Below are 18,489 nucleotides of genomic sequence, written 5' to 3'. Positions count from 1 at the left end.
GTGTTAATATCGCGTGTTAACATACAATAGTTTTTCTCGCGCGAGTAGTAAAGTCGCTAAACATTTTCATTGTTGGCGGCGGAAGTGACAAAGTGGTGGGACATTTAGGTCTACAGTGTGTCGATACGACGCGCGACGTTTAATGAGGTAGAGTTAAGAATCCTGTTAGAGGCGTCAGGGTTTTTTCGATTATTTTTGGCTAGGTACCTAGCATAGTGCATTTAATTATTAGATTAATTTGGCAAGTTGGCAGATTTTACGCACCTTTGAAAATACTTTGGAAAATTTTCAGGCGTGACGGTTTTCTCTCAATTTTTTCCTTCTCCGTTAAAGAAAGTAATATGTAATTGGTTAAAAGTTAAAACGCATGACTGCTAAAACTCCTCTTCATATGAAGAACGATCTTAGTGAAAAACATTAGTGTAATGCTAAATGATACTGCGGTTATTTCGATTGCTTTATGATTTTTTTTATTACAATTTGGAAAATAAAGCATTATTGCACTGTACACATTTGCATTATACACATTTTTTGTAATAGGCCATGTTTCATCTCAGATTAAACTTGTAATTTTTAAATATATTTGAGGTCGCTGAGACCATCGTTTATAATACAAAAGGTACATAAGAATATACTGTATAAGGTAAATCATACAAGATTAGCATTGTATTTTACAGTATGTCACCAAACAAACGTAAATCGCCACTTTCAAAACAAAAGATCATCTATGCGATAGAGCGTGTGAATTAACCTCATTTGTACGACGGCTCCTAATACGGAAAGTGGAAAGCTCGCTCGCCTTATTAAACGGGGCACAATGGGGCTTTAATGTCTGTTTGAAAACCGAAAAGGCGTGCTTCTACTCTAGGCTACATTTGCTTAGGTATATGAGCTGATTTATTTAGGGAATAGTGCATTAAAATACAAGTGTAAATTAAAAATTTATAACACCCCCGACAAGTGAAGGCTACAGTAATAACTAGAAAATTCCAAACGGCAGATCCGATTTTCTTGGATTATAGCTAAGAACACTCTCGATCAAGCCACCTTTTAAACAAAAAAAGAAACTAAATTAAAATCGGTTCATTAGTTTAGGAACTACGATGCCACAGACAGATACACAGACATACTCGTCAAACTTATAACACCCCTCTTGTTGGGTCGGGAGTTAAAAATTAATCACTAATTGACACATCACAGTAAGCGTAGTGTAGTACGATCTCCAACCCGCTGGTCGAATGACCTGAAGAAGGTGGCGGGAAGCAGGAGAACGATGAAGGCAGAGGACCATTTTTTGTGGCGCGCTCTTAAAGAGGCCTATGTTATAAACCTACATTTAAAACAAAAGAGAGTCTATGGCCCATGTTACAATCACATACAATAGACATAGTAAATTAAGCTTGTTTTTAGGACGGCTCCTAATATGGCAACTGGTATGGTAAGAGGAAAGTGCGTTCCCTTTTGGAAACGAAGCCCAAAATTTCTTGATTGTTTTTAAACTCCACAAGGCATGCATTACCATTACTCTGGAACTCTGGAATCTAAATAATTTATCGACATATTACGTCAGACTTATTTGAGACGAATGATTTTTATTTCAAAATTTATTTAAAAATAAAAATTTAATCTACCTACCTTTGATAGTTTGCATGGTTCAATGAGTTCAATGTACCTACATTTTATCATCCAGATACTTATAGGTACCTATTAGTCGCATCGGTCTGCCGCGTTCGTCAGCCACGTCCGATAATTTGTTTCCATGGTTTCCGCCTTTTTCGAAAGTATGGTTGTTTGTTGGTTTGTCCTTCAATTACGTCGAAATGGAGCAACAGATCAACGTGATTTATTACATGGGTAATGGGTATAGTTAAAGACCTGGAGAGCGACATAGGATACTTAGCTATTTTGAAGACCTGGAGAGCGACTTACCTATTTTGATCCTATCTAAATCTACGCGGACAAAGTTGCGGGCATCAGCTAGTTCGCTATTCTAAGTTCTAAGCTGGAAGTAATTTTTTTTTTCTTTAAATCTGGCTTTACTCTGATTAGCCAATGTCAAGTTTGTGATATTTTCAAGTTATTGAATTTATACAATTATGGACTCCGTCTGCGCCAGCGCCCGCCGACATACGCGCGGCGCCCCTTTAGAGCGCTTCCCAGTCAGTTCCACCACCAAAAAACACCAACTAACACAAAAACCAGCCACTCTTAACAAAAAAAACACTCCAAACAAGCACAGCACGCGCGCCAGCAAACGCCATCACAAACGAAGTCCAGTAATTTATTTACCATTGATGTTGGCACTAGCCACCAGTAGTAGCCTAGTTGTACACTAGTAGGTACCTAGTACTTTCAAGTGACACGTTACTTCACGAGGCTTTACAAATCGCACAGTGCTCTTAATCGATGCGATGCGATTGCGATTTGACAATCGGAATCGATTAGCAGGATAAATTATTTCAATTCAATTCAATTATTAAATAGAGAGTCTTCCAAAATACGGAAAATCCAAGTCCTTTGTTAGTTTTGAGTGCTATTTAGTTCCATTTTAAAATATCGATTGAACTAAAAAACCGGCCAAGTGCGAGTCAGACTCGCGCACCGAGAGTTCCGTACTCGGGTATTTTTTGTGACATTTTGCACGTAAATCAAAAACTTTTGTGCATTATAATTAATAAAATTCTGTTTTATAGAATGTACAGGTAAAGCCCTTTCATATAATACCTTACTTGGAATAGTAATTATCTTACTTTGAAAATTGAAATAACTAATTACATACGTTTTCATGAGTACATTTTAATTTTTTTTCATCGAAAAACAGCGAAAAACTTAAAATAATTGTGGCAGTAGAAAATGTTTACTGCACAGAAAAAATAAAGCCAACGCTCTAATTGTCATAGTTTTTTTTTAATTTTAACAATAAACCTCTACAAACAAAGTTGGTTTTGCGGTTCGACAACAAAAGTGATTTTTACCGTTTTACTTCTTCTGTAGTACGGGACCCTCGTGCGCGAGGCCGACTCGCACTTGGCCGGTTTTAAAGCTAGGTACATTCCTGCTTATAAAATAAACATATGCAGAGTAAGAGAAAGATAATCGTGGCGCTGAAACATAACAATATCTTTCCTTTTTAATTTGGCAATCGCCATGACGTAACTTGTTTCTCGTTTTTAAAAGAGCGACAGTCGATTCCGATTGGTCGATCGCAATCGCGCCGCAACTGTGTCGAACGCGTCAAGTGCGAGCGCGTTAAGGGCCCTACACACGAGCACACTCGAACATCTGTCGCGAAGCTTAAGTTTAAGCGGCGCCGTGAAAACCCCGGCTTCCTTTGTGTAGTATTAAGTATTTTTGCGGTGTGGTGAACTTTGAAGTGACTCTCATAGAACTCTTACAGAACCATTATAGAACAGTTATGAAGCAGCCTTTATAATTATTGATACATTTTGTTGCGGAACGATCGAGGAAAAGTAGGGAATAGTTTTTCTTTTGTGTATTGAAATGTAAAGCTTTGAAGTACGTCGGTGGTTTTCGAAATGGTCTAGTTTATACCTAATTACATTTTTCTTGCTTATTTGCCTGTATTTAGGGCTAAAATGATTTTAAAGTTATCTCTGTTAAATGACATTTTTAAAGGCTCAATAGATAGGTACGTTCAGTCAAAGACCGTAAGTCGTGTAGCTCTGACTTTAATGATCATATTCGGGTGGCATGGCTAGCCGTAATGTAATATGACGGATTATACAATCCGACTGCGACTGTATATTACATTAGGTGTGTGTGGCGTTTTTATAGAAAAAGGTCGTAAGTGCGACACGTTTTTGACTCAATAGTTTCGCGGAATTGCTACTCGAATAATTTTGAGACTGACCGTACACATTGCAATCACGTTCGGCGAGTGACATTTGGCGATGAAATTTTGTAAGTTTTTGTTGGAACTTGCGCAGCACAGCAGCGGGAGTATCTTCGGAATACTTCCGATTGACCCTTGACCCATCGGATGTACTCTCGACCTTACTGGGTATGGGCGCGGGGAAGGTAGCTGGTGATATTCTTTAATCCTATCGTAAAATCACAATCCATTTTGATACACGCCGGGTCAAACCACCGTCGCCGGTAAGGAATTGTCCTTGTTTATTCCTTAGCAATGTAACAGACTCTCCCTACTAATTTATTTTTATTGCTAACAAAGAGCGTGTGTTTATTACCTCCACGTGAAGCCTTCCTGCCCCGGATTTATACCGTCCGCCTCAACCTTTGCGACTGTAACTATAAATAAGGCTTTTAGTGCTAACAGCCGTGGTTTTCAGTAATGTATGTGGGTAGCTATTGATTCCTATAGTGTTTAGTTTTTGTTCTCTATTTGAATAGAAACGTCTAGGACGGAACCGCGCGCTAATGCCCGGACGTGGGTTTAGTTTATACCTAAGACGTGGGTTTGGGTTTTTAAGAACCTTGTAAGGACTCTGATTTTCCGGGATAAAAGTAACCTATATACTTTCCAAGTATTTAACTATATCTTTGCAAAACATCACGTCCATCCATTGCTCTTTGGCTTGATTTAAGAACAAACCAATAAAAAAACACACTGTTCCATTTATTATATTAAAGTAGTGATCGGTACCAATGTAGTGATATTCTGGATTGAGTGGATTTTAAATACTTTTTATATAATATCATTTTTAAAGTCGTGGGTTCAGTGAACCTACACTTATTGGGGTAAAAATAACAAAGCAAAATTGACAAATTAACGTTGCCGGGGTAAAATAAACGCAAAGGACACCTCTTGTTACAGGTTTGTTAAATAAACCGCATGTAATTTCTGTAATTGTTCCCCTCTCGGCAGTTCGGGGTAACAACCTATTAGGTCAGGTTACTCCTCCAGCGCTGGGGTAATGTTGATTTTAATTGAGTGCGCTAATGACGGTTGTATTGTTTTGAGCAACGGTTATTATGGTGAGCGAGATTGAAATAAATTGCAACATTTGTTTATTGTGTGTCGCAACTAGCAACTGAAACCCCCAGCATTTAGTTCTAGCTGTTTGAATTTTGTACCATACTAACGAATATTTCATCATAGGGAATTAGGTAACTGGCTAACCCGTCTCGGTTTTGCTAGGGTGACATTTCTCACAATCCTTTCTTCAATAAGCACCCAGGAGACATTATTGGAGATGTTTCTCAACAAGTTCAAAGTTTTTATGAAACGTAAACTTATTGAAAAATTCTATTACAATGTAAAAGGTTTTTTGAATGATTGATAGCTTGGGATTGAGGGATTATACAGAGATATTATCTACTGCCAAGCAGTAGATAATATCTCTGTATAATCCCTCAATCCCAAGCTCATCCCTCAATCCCTCAATCCCAAAAATTTTTCTTTTCTTGGGTTTCTTAATTATCCATCCATTAGCCTGTATACGTTCACAGCTGGACATAGGCCTTTCCAAGAGCGCGCCACCAAACACGGTCCTCCGCCTTCCTTATCCACCCGCTCCCCGCCACCTTCTTCTTCAGGTCATCGGTCCAGCGGGCAGGAGGTCGTCCCCTTAGTCTTAACTATAAACTGTTCGCATTAGCGAGCTGGGATTCCCACACACAACGGTCTTGCGCCGCGCCGCCTGAATCCAGCGGCTTCCTGTGTCATATTATGTTCACCTAGTGGGGAATTCAAATTCAAATTCAAATTCAAAATGTTTTTATTCAATTAGACTTTTACAAGTTCTTTCGAATCGTCAAAAGCATCTACCACTGGTTCGGAATGCCTTTCCTACCGAGAAGAACCAGCAAGAAACTCGGCGGTTGCTCTTTTCAAAGATTTGATATACAATATTATGCCATGTATAAAAGCAATTGAAGTCCTGCGCATTGCTGGAGCGAATCGAAGTTCAAATCCACGCTTTTTTATCATTTACATAATCTTCGATAGTATAATATGCTTTTCTCAAGAGCATATTTTTAATAGATTTTTTGAACCTGTGTAAAGGCAAGTCCAAAATTGACTGAGGAATTTTGTTATAGAAGATTATACCCATTCCCACAAATGACTTTTGGACCTTCCTGAGACGGAGTGTAGGAGTCGCAAGCCTGTTACGGTGTCTAGTCAGCCTGTTGTGTAGATCGCCAACCTTCTTGTAACTAAGAATATTTTGTCTTACAAAAATTATGTTGTTGTAAATATATTGAGAGGCTACGGTAAGGATACCTATTTCCTTAAATTTTTCTCGAAGTGAATCGCGTGGTTTTAAGTTATAAATTGCGCGTATTGCCCTTTTTTGTAATACAAAAATTCTCCCAATATCTGCCGCTCTACCCCATATTAAGATTCCATAAGACATAATACTATGAAAATAAGCAAAATATACTATCTTTGCGGTCTCCACGTCAGTTAATTGTCGAATCTTTCTAACCGCGTAAGCAGCAGAGCTTAGTTTGCCAGCAAGAGTTGATATATGGGTGCCCCATTGCAGCTTCGCATCTAAGGTTATCCCCAAAAATGTAGTAGTCTCTTCTATTTTCAAAATATCATTATTTATCATTAAATTAATGTTACTTGTGTTCTTGGTATTGGGCAGTGCGAATTCAATACACTTAGTTTTTTTTGCATTTAAAAGTAGATTATTTACAGTAAACCAGTGAGTTACCTGAGATATGGCACCATTTATATCGTCAAAATTGTCCTTATTTCTATCGACTTTAAAAATCAAAGACGTATCGTCAGCAAATAGTACGATATCGCAAATATTTTGGACTACATATGGTAAATCGTTTATGTATACTAAGAACATGAAAGGACCTAGAATAGAGCCTTGAGGAACACCCATTAGTGAGGCTGATCCGGATGACTTCACATCATTCACACATACTGTTTGAATACGATCACTAAGATAGGACGCAATGAGACCAAGCGCAGTGTCTTTGATTCCATAGTGGCTCAATTTAACTAAAAGAGTCTCGTGCTCAACGCAATCAAATGCCTTGGATAAATCACAGAAAATACCAATGGCATTCTGTGACCCCTCCCACGCATTGAATATATGCTTTAACAGCATTGCGGCCGCGTCGGTTGTTGATCGACCTTTAGTGAAGCCATACTGTTCAGAATGGAGTAGCTTATTTAAATTGAAATGCTGAAGCAGTTGGTTGTGCATGATTTTCTCAAATATCTTGCTCAGTGTTGGCAAAATTGAAATTGGCCTGTAATTGTTTGGGTCACTTTTGCTACCCGATTTAAAAAGAGGTATCAATTTACTACATTTCATGAGATCTGGAAAAGCGCCTGTATCCACAGACTCATTAAAAATTAAGGCTAGATATGGCGCAATAATATCAATAATATTGTTAATTATTTTTACTGATATTCCCCACAGATCTCCGGTTTTTTTGCTTTGTAAAGATTTGAACACTTTAACAATGTCATATGGAGTAACGTATTCAAACCTAAACAACACACCGCATTCAGTGACATTGGCCCTGAGAAGATCATAGGCTTCTGTTGGTGAAGAGCTAAGGGAACTAGTAGTGATGACTGGAATGTTCTGGAAAAAATTCTCAAATGTATTTGCAATTTCAATATTGGAGTCAATAATACGGTTATTAATTTTTAGCTCCAATTTATTGTTATGCACTTTTTGTTTCCCAGTTTCATCCGTGATGATATCCCAAGCTGCTTTAATTTTATTATCAGAATTAATAATTTTTTGCTTTATGCAGAGTGACTTTGCTTCTATGCAAACCTTTTTGAATAATTTTGAATAATTTTTTACATATTCAACAAATGTGGGAGTGTAGTTATATTGTTTTTCTGCATACAAGTCGAACAACTTATTTCTACTTTTATAGATGCCAACAGTAGCCCAGTCACTAAATTTAAGATTTTTAAACAGTTTTTTTTCTACAATTTTAAAGGTAGAATTAAATTGAGAGTTTATGAGATCAAAAAAAGCATTATAGTGTTCATCCGGACCACCCTGAGTAAAGTCAAGTTTAGGTAAAGCAGTTAAAATCTTTAGTTTGAACTGCTTTACCTTTTTAGTGGTTACTGGCCTATACTTTATTAACTTTGTTATGTCTTGATTATCACTGGGAACAGATATCATTTGTCCACAGTGATCGGATCTTAGATTCGTCATGATCGATTTTGCGACAATCTTACAGTCACAGAAAATGTTATCTATACAAGTGGCTGAATTTGCAGTTATCCGTGTTGGTTCATTGAAAATTTTCTGTAAATTAAAGCTTTTAAATAAATTGAGTAATCTGTCAGTAAAAGAAGTGTGAAGCAAAATATCAATATTGAAGTCTCCACAAACTAATATCTTTTTTGATGACCTACATATCCGCCTCAAGGCCTCTTCCATAACGTCCTCAAACAGAACAAAGTCACCTGAGGGGGGTCGGTACACGCAGACGACAATATAGCGCTCCAGCTCAACACAGGACAGCTCAATAGTGCGTTCCAATGAAAGATTAACAATGTCTTTCCGTTCTTTATAATTGATATTGTTGCGGGTTAATATTAAAGACCCTCCGCGTATAGCTTTCTTTCTAGAGAACGCACTTGACAATTGATAATGTTTTAAATTTACTATTAATTGATAACTATTGAGCCAATGCTCAGTGAGGCATAAGATGTCAATATCAAATTTTTTAATAAATAGTTCTATCTCATGTTCCTTGCCAGATAAGCCCTGAATATTTTGGTGTACAAGATTGATTTTACATAGCTTATCTGTTGTCGCACTACTTAGTTTAAAATCTTATTACTGTTTACAGTAGTGTCCATGCAACTATTTGTATCCAAACTATTATAATAGTTTGTATCCAACGTAAAAAAACTGGAATTAGTAGTATTACTAATTAGGTCTATATTATTAGTACAACATGTACCGTTTTCAAAAGAACTCAAGCTAAAAATAGCTGTGTCTTGTATATTACAAGCTACCAAGGTAGCTATTTGTTTCTTATAACTAAGGGGCAAGTACATTGTATCCTTTGTCAGTGAAAATTTTTTTATAAAATTATTCGTGTCTATTATGTGAATATAATCCCTATGGCCAAAACTTAAATTATTAATAAGCATGTTGAGTTTATAGACATACCTATTTTGTGCTGGGGTTAAAGTGCAAGAGTAAGGAAAAGTGCACAATATGAATTTACAACCCGTATTTTCTTGTAGGTCCAATAGGTATGCAAAACTTCTCAAAATTTGTTTTTTTGTTATTTGCATGCTGTCACCTATCAACAAGACAACTGTACTATATTTATCTAAACAGCAGCCTTTTAAATTTTCAATTATATATTCATATGGTGCCCCTGGGTTACATATGTTGATCACTGTTTGATGTAATTTATTACTTATTAAATGACCAAAGTCTTTTCCCAATCCATCTGAAACAACAAATGTTTTCCGCTGAGGGCAATGTAACGAGGAACCATTGTTTTCACAGCCTTTTTGTTGTCCTATAAACTGACTGTCCACTGGCATTTCGTCCGGAACCTTATTTGAGCACTCACATCTATTAATCAGAGAGTCAAGACGATCTATATTATAATTACTTAAGGCTAACAGCTCATCAGCGGCCAGTATATGCTCACCGACCTGTTTCTGTGACAGCTCGTACTGGGAAGTAACTGTTTTCAAGGAGTTTTCCAGTTTTAGAATCTCCTCATTAAGACTCCGAACGTCAGTTTCATATTGAACTCTCATCTCTTGCAGTGAGGAACAATATGTATTGAGCTTATTTAATAAATCTGAACGTTCTTTCCTAAGCCTAATGTTTTTATTACATAATTTCTGAAATTTTATTAATTTTTTCGTTTTTTTAATTAATTTACCAATTTTAATGTATTTTTTAATTTTTTTGTGACTATTTAAATGGATAGTTTCTGAATGTGGCTTATTATTAGCAGCACAAGGGCTGTCACAGGTCAGGTCAATTGTCAACACTGGTGCTGTTGAGGATGAAGCAAGCAGCTCATCATACAAGTTATATGTTTTTTGTGTTTCATAACTTGCTATTTGTGACTGAAGGTCACAAATTAACTGTTGAGATTTGCTTAATTCATCCTCTAACATAGATATCTTTCCCAGAGCCTCTTCATAAGTTTGTATGCACTGATTGAACGACCCTACTGCCAACTGAAGTTGGTCGCGCTCCTCTGATAACAAAGTATGAGCGTTGTGCAGGTTTGCAAGTTCAGACTTTAACTGTGAGTTCCTAGCAATAATGATTCTCATCTCAGCTTCACTTTCATCTTGTTCCTTCAGTAATTGGGTATTTAATTGTTTCAGTGATTTTATTTCGTGTAAAGCATTTTTCAGTTTCTGTTGTTCTTCAAGAGCGGCAGCTTTTCTGGTGAACATAGGAGCCATCTTGTACTATATACCTGAAACACACCAATAGATATATGTAAGTGAAGGAAATGGAAAGTGTTAGGAGTCTAGCAGAGAGAGGATGAGAGACAGCGAGATAACAAAAGTGAGATAAGTTAATAGACTAGGAAGAAAAGTTAAAATCAGTTTCCTGGTATGTTGACTAGGTTTATTACCTATATCATAAAATAAACTAAACAAGTAATAAGTAGGTACTTGATGCAAACACAAATAAAGAGGCCATAGGAAAATTTAGTCAGACTTACACTATGCCTAATAACTATTTATACCTAACTCAGGTGGACTATGTCGTACTGTAATCATTATGTGTACAGTGGAATGTTAGTTTTGTCTGAGGCAGTAGGTACAGACTGTACAGATCATTCTTCAACTTCACTTCCACTGTAAGTCAAGCAAAGCGAGAACAAGTTTTGCCTAAGTGTGTGGAGGGACGTGTCTCGAGATTCTCGAGTATGTACGAATACCTATCGTGTAGGGAGTGTTGGATTACTGAATAAGTTGAATAAAATAATAACAGATACTCCCCCGGTAAAAGTCCGTTATAGGTTATTGAATCACGTCACACCGCTCACAAGTCCGTCTCACTGGTGCTGGTTGGCAGTAGATCGGTATTGAAATTATGATTTATCACAAAATACACTTTGATTACAGTTGTTTTACAATAATTGTAGTCTTATTTAAATGTAAATTTACTTAAAATTGTAATTAAAATTAAACAGCTGATTTTCAGACATGTCAGCTTCAGTGTTGCCGGTGAATCTGACGGTGCTGCGCTTTCTGGTGGAGGTCACCATTTCAGTATCTTGGGGCTCGGCTATCGACTCTTCGATTTATGTGCCCTGTCCATTGCCACTCAAGCTTCACAACTTGTTAAGCTATATCGTTTACGGTTCTTCTACGTACCCCTTTATTTCGGATTTCCAAACCTATAGCTGTTGGGTAAAAAGGAACATAGTGACGTTTTCCGTTGTGCTACGAAAGTTTTAAGTTTACGCTAAATAATGATCAGTTTCAGCTTTCGTTAGGTAGATTCTAGAGGCAAGTAGTTTGCACTGTAGGCCTTTTGAGGTAAGGTCGGTCGGAAGGCCACGAATAGCTGAGGTGACCGTGGTTGTGAATATAAAAATTCCCACATCGTACCTATCCCGGCCGCATTTTTTGGATATTGCGCCGTGAAAATTAAACTCGCTCTCGGGTGGAAGGGTCATGGCGACAGTTTTAATATTGATCCTGTAGATACCTACGGTTTTTTTTTGATTTTGAACAATTTCGTTTCGTACCAAAATGTTCACTTGGATAGGTAGAATTTAAACACAGTTCAAAAGAATTTCTTGCTAAGTTCTGGAAATTCCTAACCAGTGCAGTGTACATTTATTTAAAAACTAGCCGATGATAGCTGATAAATTTTATAAGAATCCCGTAGGATTTTTTTGAATTTCCGGGATGAAAAGAGGCTAATGTCACGCACCAGGTCTTTAACTATATTCGTTTCAAAATTCATGTCGATCCGTTGCTCTGTTGCGACATGATTAAAGGGCAACCCAACAAAACAACTTACAAAACAGTAAAGAACTCACTTTCGAACTTGACAGATACAACAGACAGACAGACAGACAACGAAGTGATCCTATAAGGGTTCCTTTTTCCATTTTGAGGTACGGATCCCTAAAAATCCTCAAAAGAATGCTTACCTTTACGAAATCTCGCCACGTTTCGCCATTTCTACCATTAAGACCACTAAAGCTGACATTATCCAGTCAACACATCCTCCTTAGTTGCTGTGTCATTTCCTGTCCCACCATTTAAAGCTATGCATAATGATACACATTGAGAGAGTACTATTTCAAGTTGCTTTAAAATTAAGCTACAAGTTTGAAATGTAGTCATCATTACAATATCTTAGATTAAGAATCAATCTAAATCTATGAGTCGATTGGACACACCGAATTTGGTTAAGGAATGTGTGTTGTAGTTTGCATTAGGATTAGGACATATTTTAAAGATCCTAAACCTTTTAGTACGACCCAGACCTAAATAAAATTGAATAGAAAATGCAACAATAAGATATCATAATAATCAAATCAGACTTTATAGACAGGTTTCTTTTTTTTGCAGATTTGCCTCTATTTGCGCGTTCTAATTTGATCCACAGTAACAAATTCCTAACTGAAAAATTGGATTCGGAATCGATGGTAAAGTTTTAACTAACCGACAATTAAGCAATAACAATGTTTCAAGCTAAATAAAGATAAAGATAAATTTATTTGGATCAGAAACAAAGGTAACATGAACGTAACAAAACATTACTTAACAATTAGTTATAAACATTACTGTACCCCTGTTTCCTGAACTAGTAAAAACTCGGAAAACAGGGCTTCCAACACGGAGGACACGAAACAAAGTAAAGAACAAAGTAAAATAAAGATCATTTGTTATCGCACATGTTTGCCGCGCTTTTGAACGGAAGTCACGTGGCATCTGTTGGAAATGTTTTTAGGAACGCAACCGTGGCGCCACCTCGGAAAACTATCTTGAAAGTGGCCTGCGAGAGTTGGACTCACTTTGGTTCGGTCGATCTTAGTGTGCAGACGTGTTTTATCCATCTGTTATTATTGCGCTAACTTAGTTTTGTTGAGTATCAAGCCTTAATCATGTAAATAAGGGTTATATTTATTATTTCTTATATTTTTATTGAGGTTCACTTCTGGTATTCTTATATCAGAAGTGGGATAGTAACCTAATTACCCACCCGCTTTTGGTTCATCTGACCGACATTAGAATCAATTAATCAAAATAAAGTACTTAAACTTGATTTTTAAAGTTTTGTAGTAGTTTTGCTTTTTGTATATTCTGTGTAAGTGTTGTTTCAATAGCATTGCGGTAAACGAAAACGTGATTCAAGTAAGAAAGTGTTATCCTTCCACCGTTCGTCCGAGCCACGTTTACAGGTTGCGTGGACACTTGACAATCGCTGCTGCCCGGTACCCGCGCTAACGAGTGGTACAGGTACCAACATTGTGCGTGGCGACGAATCGACTGCTAGTCGCACATCTACCTGCATCTTCGTTGATTAAAGTAAGGTCTAATCATTATTTCATTTGTAACTTTGACGCGCATATTTTCAATATCATCGTTTGGTGTGGAAAATATTACACGGTAACGAGTGTGTGGCTTAACGAATGTTTAAATTTGTTGATAGTTGTCATAGTACTAAGGGTTATCACATACCCTCACGTTTAGGCTACTGCCATAAATAATAATTTACAGTGACGGTAGATTTTTTGTCGATGTAGGTAAAACTAAAAAATTATTTCCGTTCAAACCGTGATATCCTACGGTTTTTGTGAACTAGTTTTGGTTCTTCCGCTGTCCGATATCTATTAAGAAAATAAGAAAGAGGCCGGTAAATTAATGTGTCATTTCGATTACTGTCACCTTCCGTGAAAACCTACCTACGTTTGGTAAAATAAAATATGGCCACGTTATGTTGACTGTTTTGATAAACGTTCAGAATCAGTCAACCTTGATCCATTAATGACTAATGTAACTTTTTGGGAAGTACCAATAATGTAAATTTTTGAAAAATAATAATAATAATAATTAGACATAGCGTCTCAGAATTCAGTACCGGCGTTATGCTGTCGTTGAAGGTAACGGTATACGTTACATGTGTTGGCAATAACAGAACGCGAATGGTTACTTTCAGTCCAATGCAAAAACCTAATATTTAAGACGTTGCCCATTGAGTTTTTCGATATAACATTTGAAATTAATTTTAATATGGTCTTAAATCGTTATGTGAATAGGTACACCTGTCATAATAGAGACAGACGTACTTAACCGAACGAGAGTTCCTTCATTTGAACTCTGTGCTCACATTTACCTTTCTTTTCTTTGAAATTTCCGGTGTAATACTGCGCATTCCACGTGGATGCGAGGCTTGTCACTTGCCGTGACATCTTGATAGTGCTGTGGTGCTACGCCACGCACGTTGCTGCAAAACGTGGTACCTCATCGTGGCGTATCAGTGAGATCTGCTGCCTGTCTCATGAGGCAATATGATAAGTGCTGCTAAGCGTTTGTTTATGCTGTTTGGTAAGACCATTCCAGTTTGTTTTTACTTGTGTTCATGATGTCGGTATGTGTTGTAGTATGAGGCACTTTCTTTGAATAGTTGCGAGCACAGTAAGTGACTCTTACTCACATACCGACTTAGACTTGATCTCGTGAGATATGCAAGCCAGTGTGTTGGTACGTAGGCACATTCAACGCTTTGAGAAAGGCAATAATGCCTGTTACCAGTGAGATATACTTATGTTTTTAATAATGCTTCTGTTACTTCATAAAAGGGAATTGCTTATATTGTGTGAATTACTTTAGCCAAAAAGATTTCAATCGAGTCAGTCTCATTATTAATTTTAGATTTCCGTTAGTACTTTTATTAGAATCGTATTAAATACGAATGTTCTTTTGCTCTTCATTGTTAAGATCAGGACAAGCCGAGCTAAAAAAAAATATAAAATAAATTAATGACTGAGTTGTTAGAAAATAAAATATACCCACCGACGGACTGAATATGATAGGAGATGGGTCGTTCCTATGACTTGTATTTGGCAAGTGATTAGAGTAAATCATGACGAGATAGGTCATTTGCTGTGGATAAATCATTGGAAAGAACCTAGTTATTATATTGGTTCCCTAAAATGAAAAAGGTTGTATCTAAATATATAAAGGATTGCATTTATTTATTTTGTTTATTCAATATGAACCCCTGGTTAAAACTGGATGACTTGTGTGTCAAGCGTTTAGAGATGGCCTAAGATATTGTCAGGTAATAATACCATTTTAATGCATCTTATGGCTCTTGGATTGATTGATATTATTTTAAAGTACCTAGTATGAGACTTATTTTTACCTTATCTTAAATGTCTTTTATGTCATTATGCTTCAAACTTGTATATTGGTACGAAGATAAAAGTTGTGATGGTATTTAATCGTGTAGAATTAATCAATTACAATAGAAGTTAAGATTTATAGTAAGATGAACTGGCCGCCGATGGAACAGTTCAGAATAAGTCTACGTATCAGATATACAAGTAGCTCGTACATCCCTTTGTTTAATTGGTTAAATTTCTCGAAGTTCTTGTTGGATGGACCTCCAATTACTGGCCGTTGATGGGATAGTGGATTGGAGGCCACTCATTGGAATTCGGGAAATAGGTTGTTCATAAATCATTTTGTATGATTGCTTAAATTTTGCGAATTCCATGTGTTGGATGGACCTCCGATTGCTGGCCGTTGATGGGATAGTAGATTGGAGGCCACGTATTGGAATTCGGGGCATATGGACCTCCAGTTGCTGGCCGTTGATGGGATAGTAGATTGGAGGCCACGTATTGGAATTTGGGACATGTGGACCTCCAGTTGCTGGCCGTTGATGGGATAGTAGATTGGAGGCCACGTATTGGAATACGGGACATGTGGATCTCCAGTTGCTGGCCGTTGATGGGATAGTAGATTGGAGACCACGTATTGGAATATGGGACATGTGGACCTCCAGTTGCTTGCCGATGATGGGATAGTAGATTGGAGGCCACGTATTGGAATTTGGGGCATGTGGACCTCCAGTTGCTGGCCGTTGATGGGATAGTAGATTGGAGGCCACGTATTGGAATTTGGGACATGTGGACCTCCGGTTGCTGGCCGTTGATGGGATAGTAGATTGGAGGCCACGTCTTGGTATTCGGAAAATAGCCAAATCAAATTTTCTTATTGCTGTTTTTGTTCTCAGCAACTGCTCCAGACATAAACGCCATCCAGGGACGGAGGCGTGCACAGGACGGCCGTGTTATCGCACATGTTTGCCGCGCTTTTGAACGGAAGTCACGTGGCATCTGTTGGAAATGTTTTTAGGAACGCAACCGTGGCGCCACCTCGGAAAACTATCTTGAAAGTGGCCTGCGAGAGTTGGACTCACTTTGGTTCGGTCGATCTTAGTGTGCAGACGTGTTTTATCCATCTGTTATTATTGCGCTAACTTAGTTTTGTTGAGTATCAAGCCTTAATCATGTAAATAAGGGTTATATTTATTATTTCTTATATTTTTATTGAGGTTCACTTCTGGTATTCTTATACATTTAATTATATTTCAATAGTTTATTTACCAAACATGGTCACAATCAGAATATCCCCTACATTCATTACGTCCAACAACACGGAATATAATCACCGTCGATATTATCCGGAGAAAGCTCTCCTTTTACGGAGTGTGGCTTTCACTGTAATTTGCCCATAATAGACCGGCCGCTCGAAATATTATCAATACTGGCCTGATTGGACGGAACATTATAATTTCGATACCCATTCGTATGTGACATGGAGTAATTTTGTGTTTATTCCTCTCACGAAGAAACTAGTCCAAAAACATGCAATAACTTTATGGTTTCCAATATTTATCTCAATTTATAGACATCCTATTATGAGATAGGTTTTTGCAAGGATCTGCACAGAACATGGTGTAGTACTCGTATACAATCGTAGGTCACTAATTATGCCTAGATAATATATTTTTTCTTTTTAACCCACGACCCAAAAAGAGGGGTGCTATAAGTTTGACGTGTGTATCTGTTCTGTGTATCTGTCTGTGGCACCGTAGCGCCTAAACTAATGAACCGATTTTAATTTAGTTTTTTTTTGTTTGAAAGTTGGCTTGATTGAGAGTGTTCTTAGCTATAATCCAAGAAAATCGGTTCAGCCGTTTGAAAGTTATCAGCTCTTTTCTAGTTACTGTAACCTTCACTTGTCGGGGGTGTTATAAATTTTTAATTTACACTTGCTATGAAAAAGAGTATCTCTTTCTTTCAAATAAGCTTAGAGCTGTGCCATGATTTCGTCTACACTCACGTCTTCGAGTCTCTAAACACTTTTTTAACCCCCGACCCAAAAAGAGGGGTGTTATAATTAGCGATTGAGGTTAATTTACTCTGGTATAGCAATAAATCTTTCCATATCTTTATAGTTTAGAATTACAGCCTTATTTAATAACCCTAAAAAAGTGGCTGTAACTCAAAATTGAATATCAAGATATCTTTGTTTTATCAGTTCGCTGTATCGACAAAAAAATTATACGGATTATAAGGAGAATGATTTGAAAAAAAAACCGGCCAAGTGCGAGTCAGACTCGCGCTCTAAGGGTTCCGTACTCGGGTATTTTTTCCAACATTTTGCACGTTAAATCAAAAACTATTATACATAAAAATAAATAAAAATCTGTTTTAGAATATGCAGGTAAAGCCCTTTCATATGCTACCCTACTTGGTATAGTTATCTTACTTGAAAATTGAAACACATTTAATTTTTTTTTTAAATGATATAACCACAAATTCGCGGTTTTCAGATTTATTCCTGTATTTGAAGTACAATACTACCTATCTGCCAAATTTCATGATTCTAGGTCAACGGGAAGTACCCTATAGGTTTCTTGACAGACATGATGGACAGACAGACAGACAGATAGACAACAAAGTGATCCTATAAGGGTTCCGTTTTTCCTTTTGAGGTATGGAACCCTAAAAATTGCAAACCCTAAGCCAAGTTGGCTTATTACAACGGAAGAATTTTAACAAGACGCTAACTTGTTTGTAAATTGAATTTCTGAGCAACACCCGCGCCGGCATAGATTAACTTTAAAACTTCGATCATTTCTTCACAAGAAGCAACAGAGCCTACCCCCTTGATAAAGAGAAGATACACATAACTTTCCATTGGAAAATTTAACTGACCACTGTAACTGGGAAATTCATAATAAAAAATGATAATCGTGCCAGTATGGTTTTTCGTAATTACACATTCGCGTTGTAATGCACTGTAGACTAAAAAATTAGAATAAAGTATTCAATCAACATACAACGCATCAATTATATAGGATTCGTTAAAGAGTAGGTAGTTCTGAAAAATCAACGGCGCGTGAGATTAGCCTTATTCAGCAGACCTAGCACAATTAGTAACATACATTTCTCTCAAGGCCTTCGTAATGTTTTATCCATGAAAAAGCAACCAGAAAACTTTGTCGTACTCTACTTGGGCTGCTGGTA

The 18,489-nt window shown here is 37.1% G+C and overlaps 1 protein-coding gene across 1 annotated transcript; it reads right to left on the bottom strand.

Moving 5' to 3' along the window:
• Nucleotides 1-5,575: 5,575 nt before the first annotated feature.
• LOC123866701 lies at nucleotides 5,576-11,142 on the bottom strand. The gene is made up of 2 exons (XM_045908378.1): nucleotides 9,500-11,142; nucleotides 5,576-5,638 (listed from the first exon to the last, which is right to left on the bottom strand). The coding sequence occupies exons 1-2, from the start codon at nucleotides 10,373-10,375 to the stop codon at nucleotides 5,576-5,578; spliced, it is 939 nt and encodes a 312-aa protein (XP_045764334.1). The 5' UTR covers nucleotides 10,376-11,142.
• Between the last annotated feature and the right edge of the window lie 7,347 nt (nucleotides 11,143-18,489).

Source organism: Maniola jurtina, chromosome 7 (genome assembly GCF_905333055.1).
Source record: "Maniola jurtina chromosome 7, ilManJurt1.1, whole genome shotgun sequence".
Lineage (NCBI taxonomy): Eukaryota > Metazoa > Arthropoda > Insecta > Lepidoptera > Nymphalidae > Maniola > Maniola jurtina.
The sequence above is the reverse complement of the archived record's forward strand: the minus strand, read 5'-3'. Positions and strand labels throughout refer to the sequence as shown.

Coding starts and splice junctions, on each gene's coding strand:
- LOC123866701 (XM_045908378.1), bottom strand. CDS start 10,375: ATGGCTCCTATGTTCACCAGAAAAGCTGCCGCTCTTGAAGAACAACAG. Junction 5,639..9,499: donor GATGTGAGTGCTCAAATAAG/GTTCCGGACGAA, acceptor AATATGACACAG/GAAGCCGCTGGATTCAGGCG.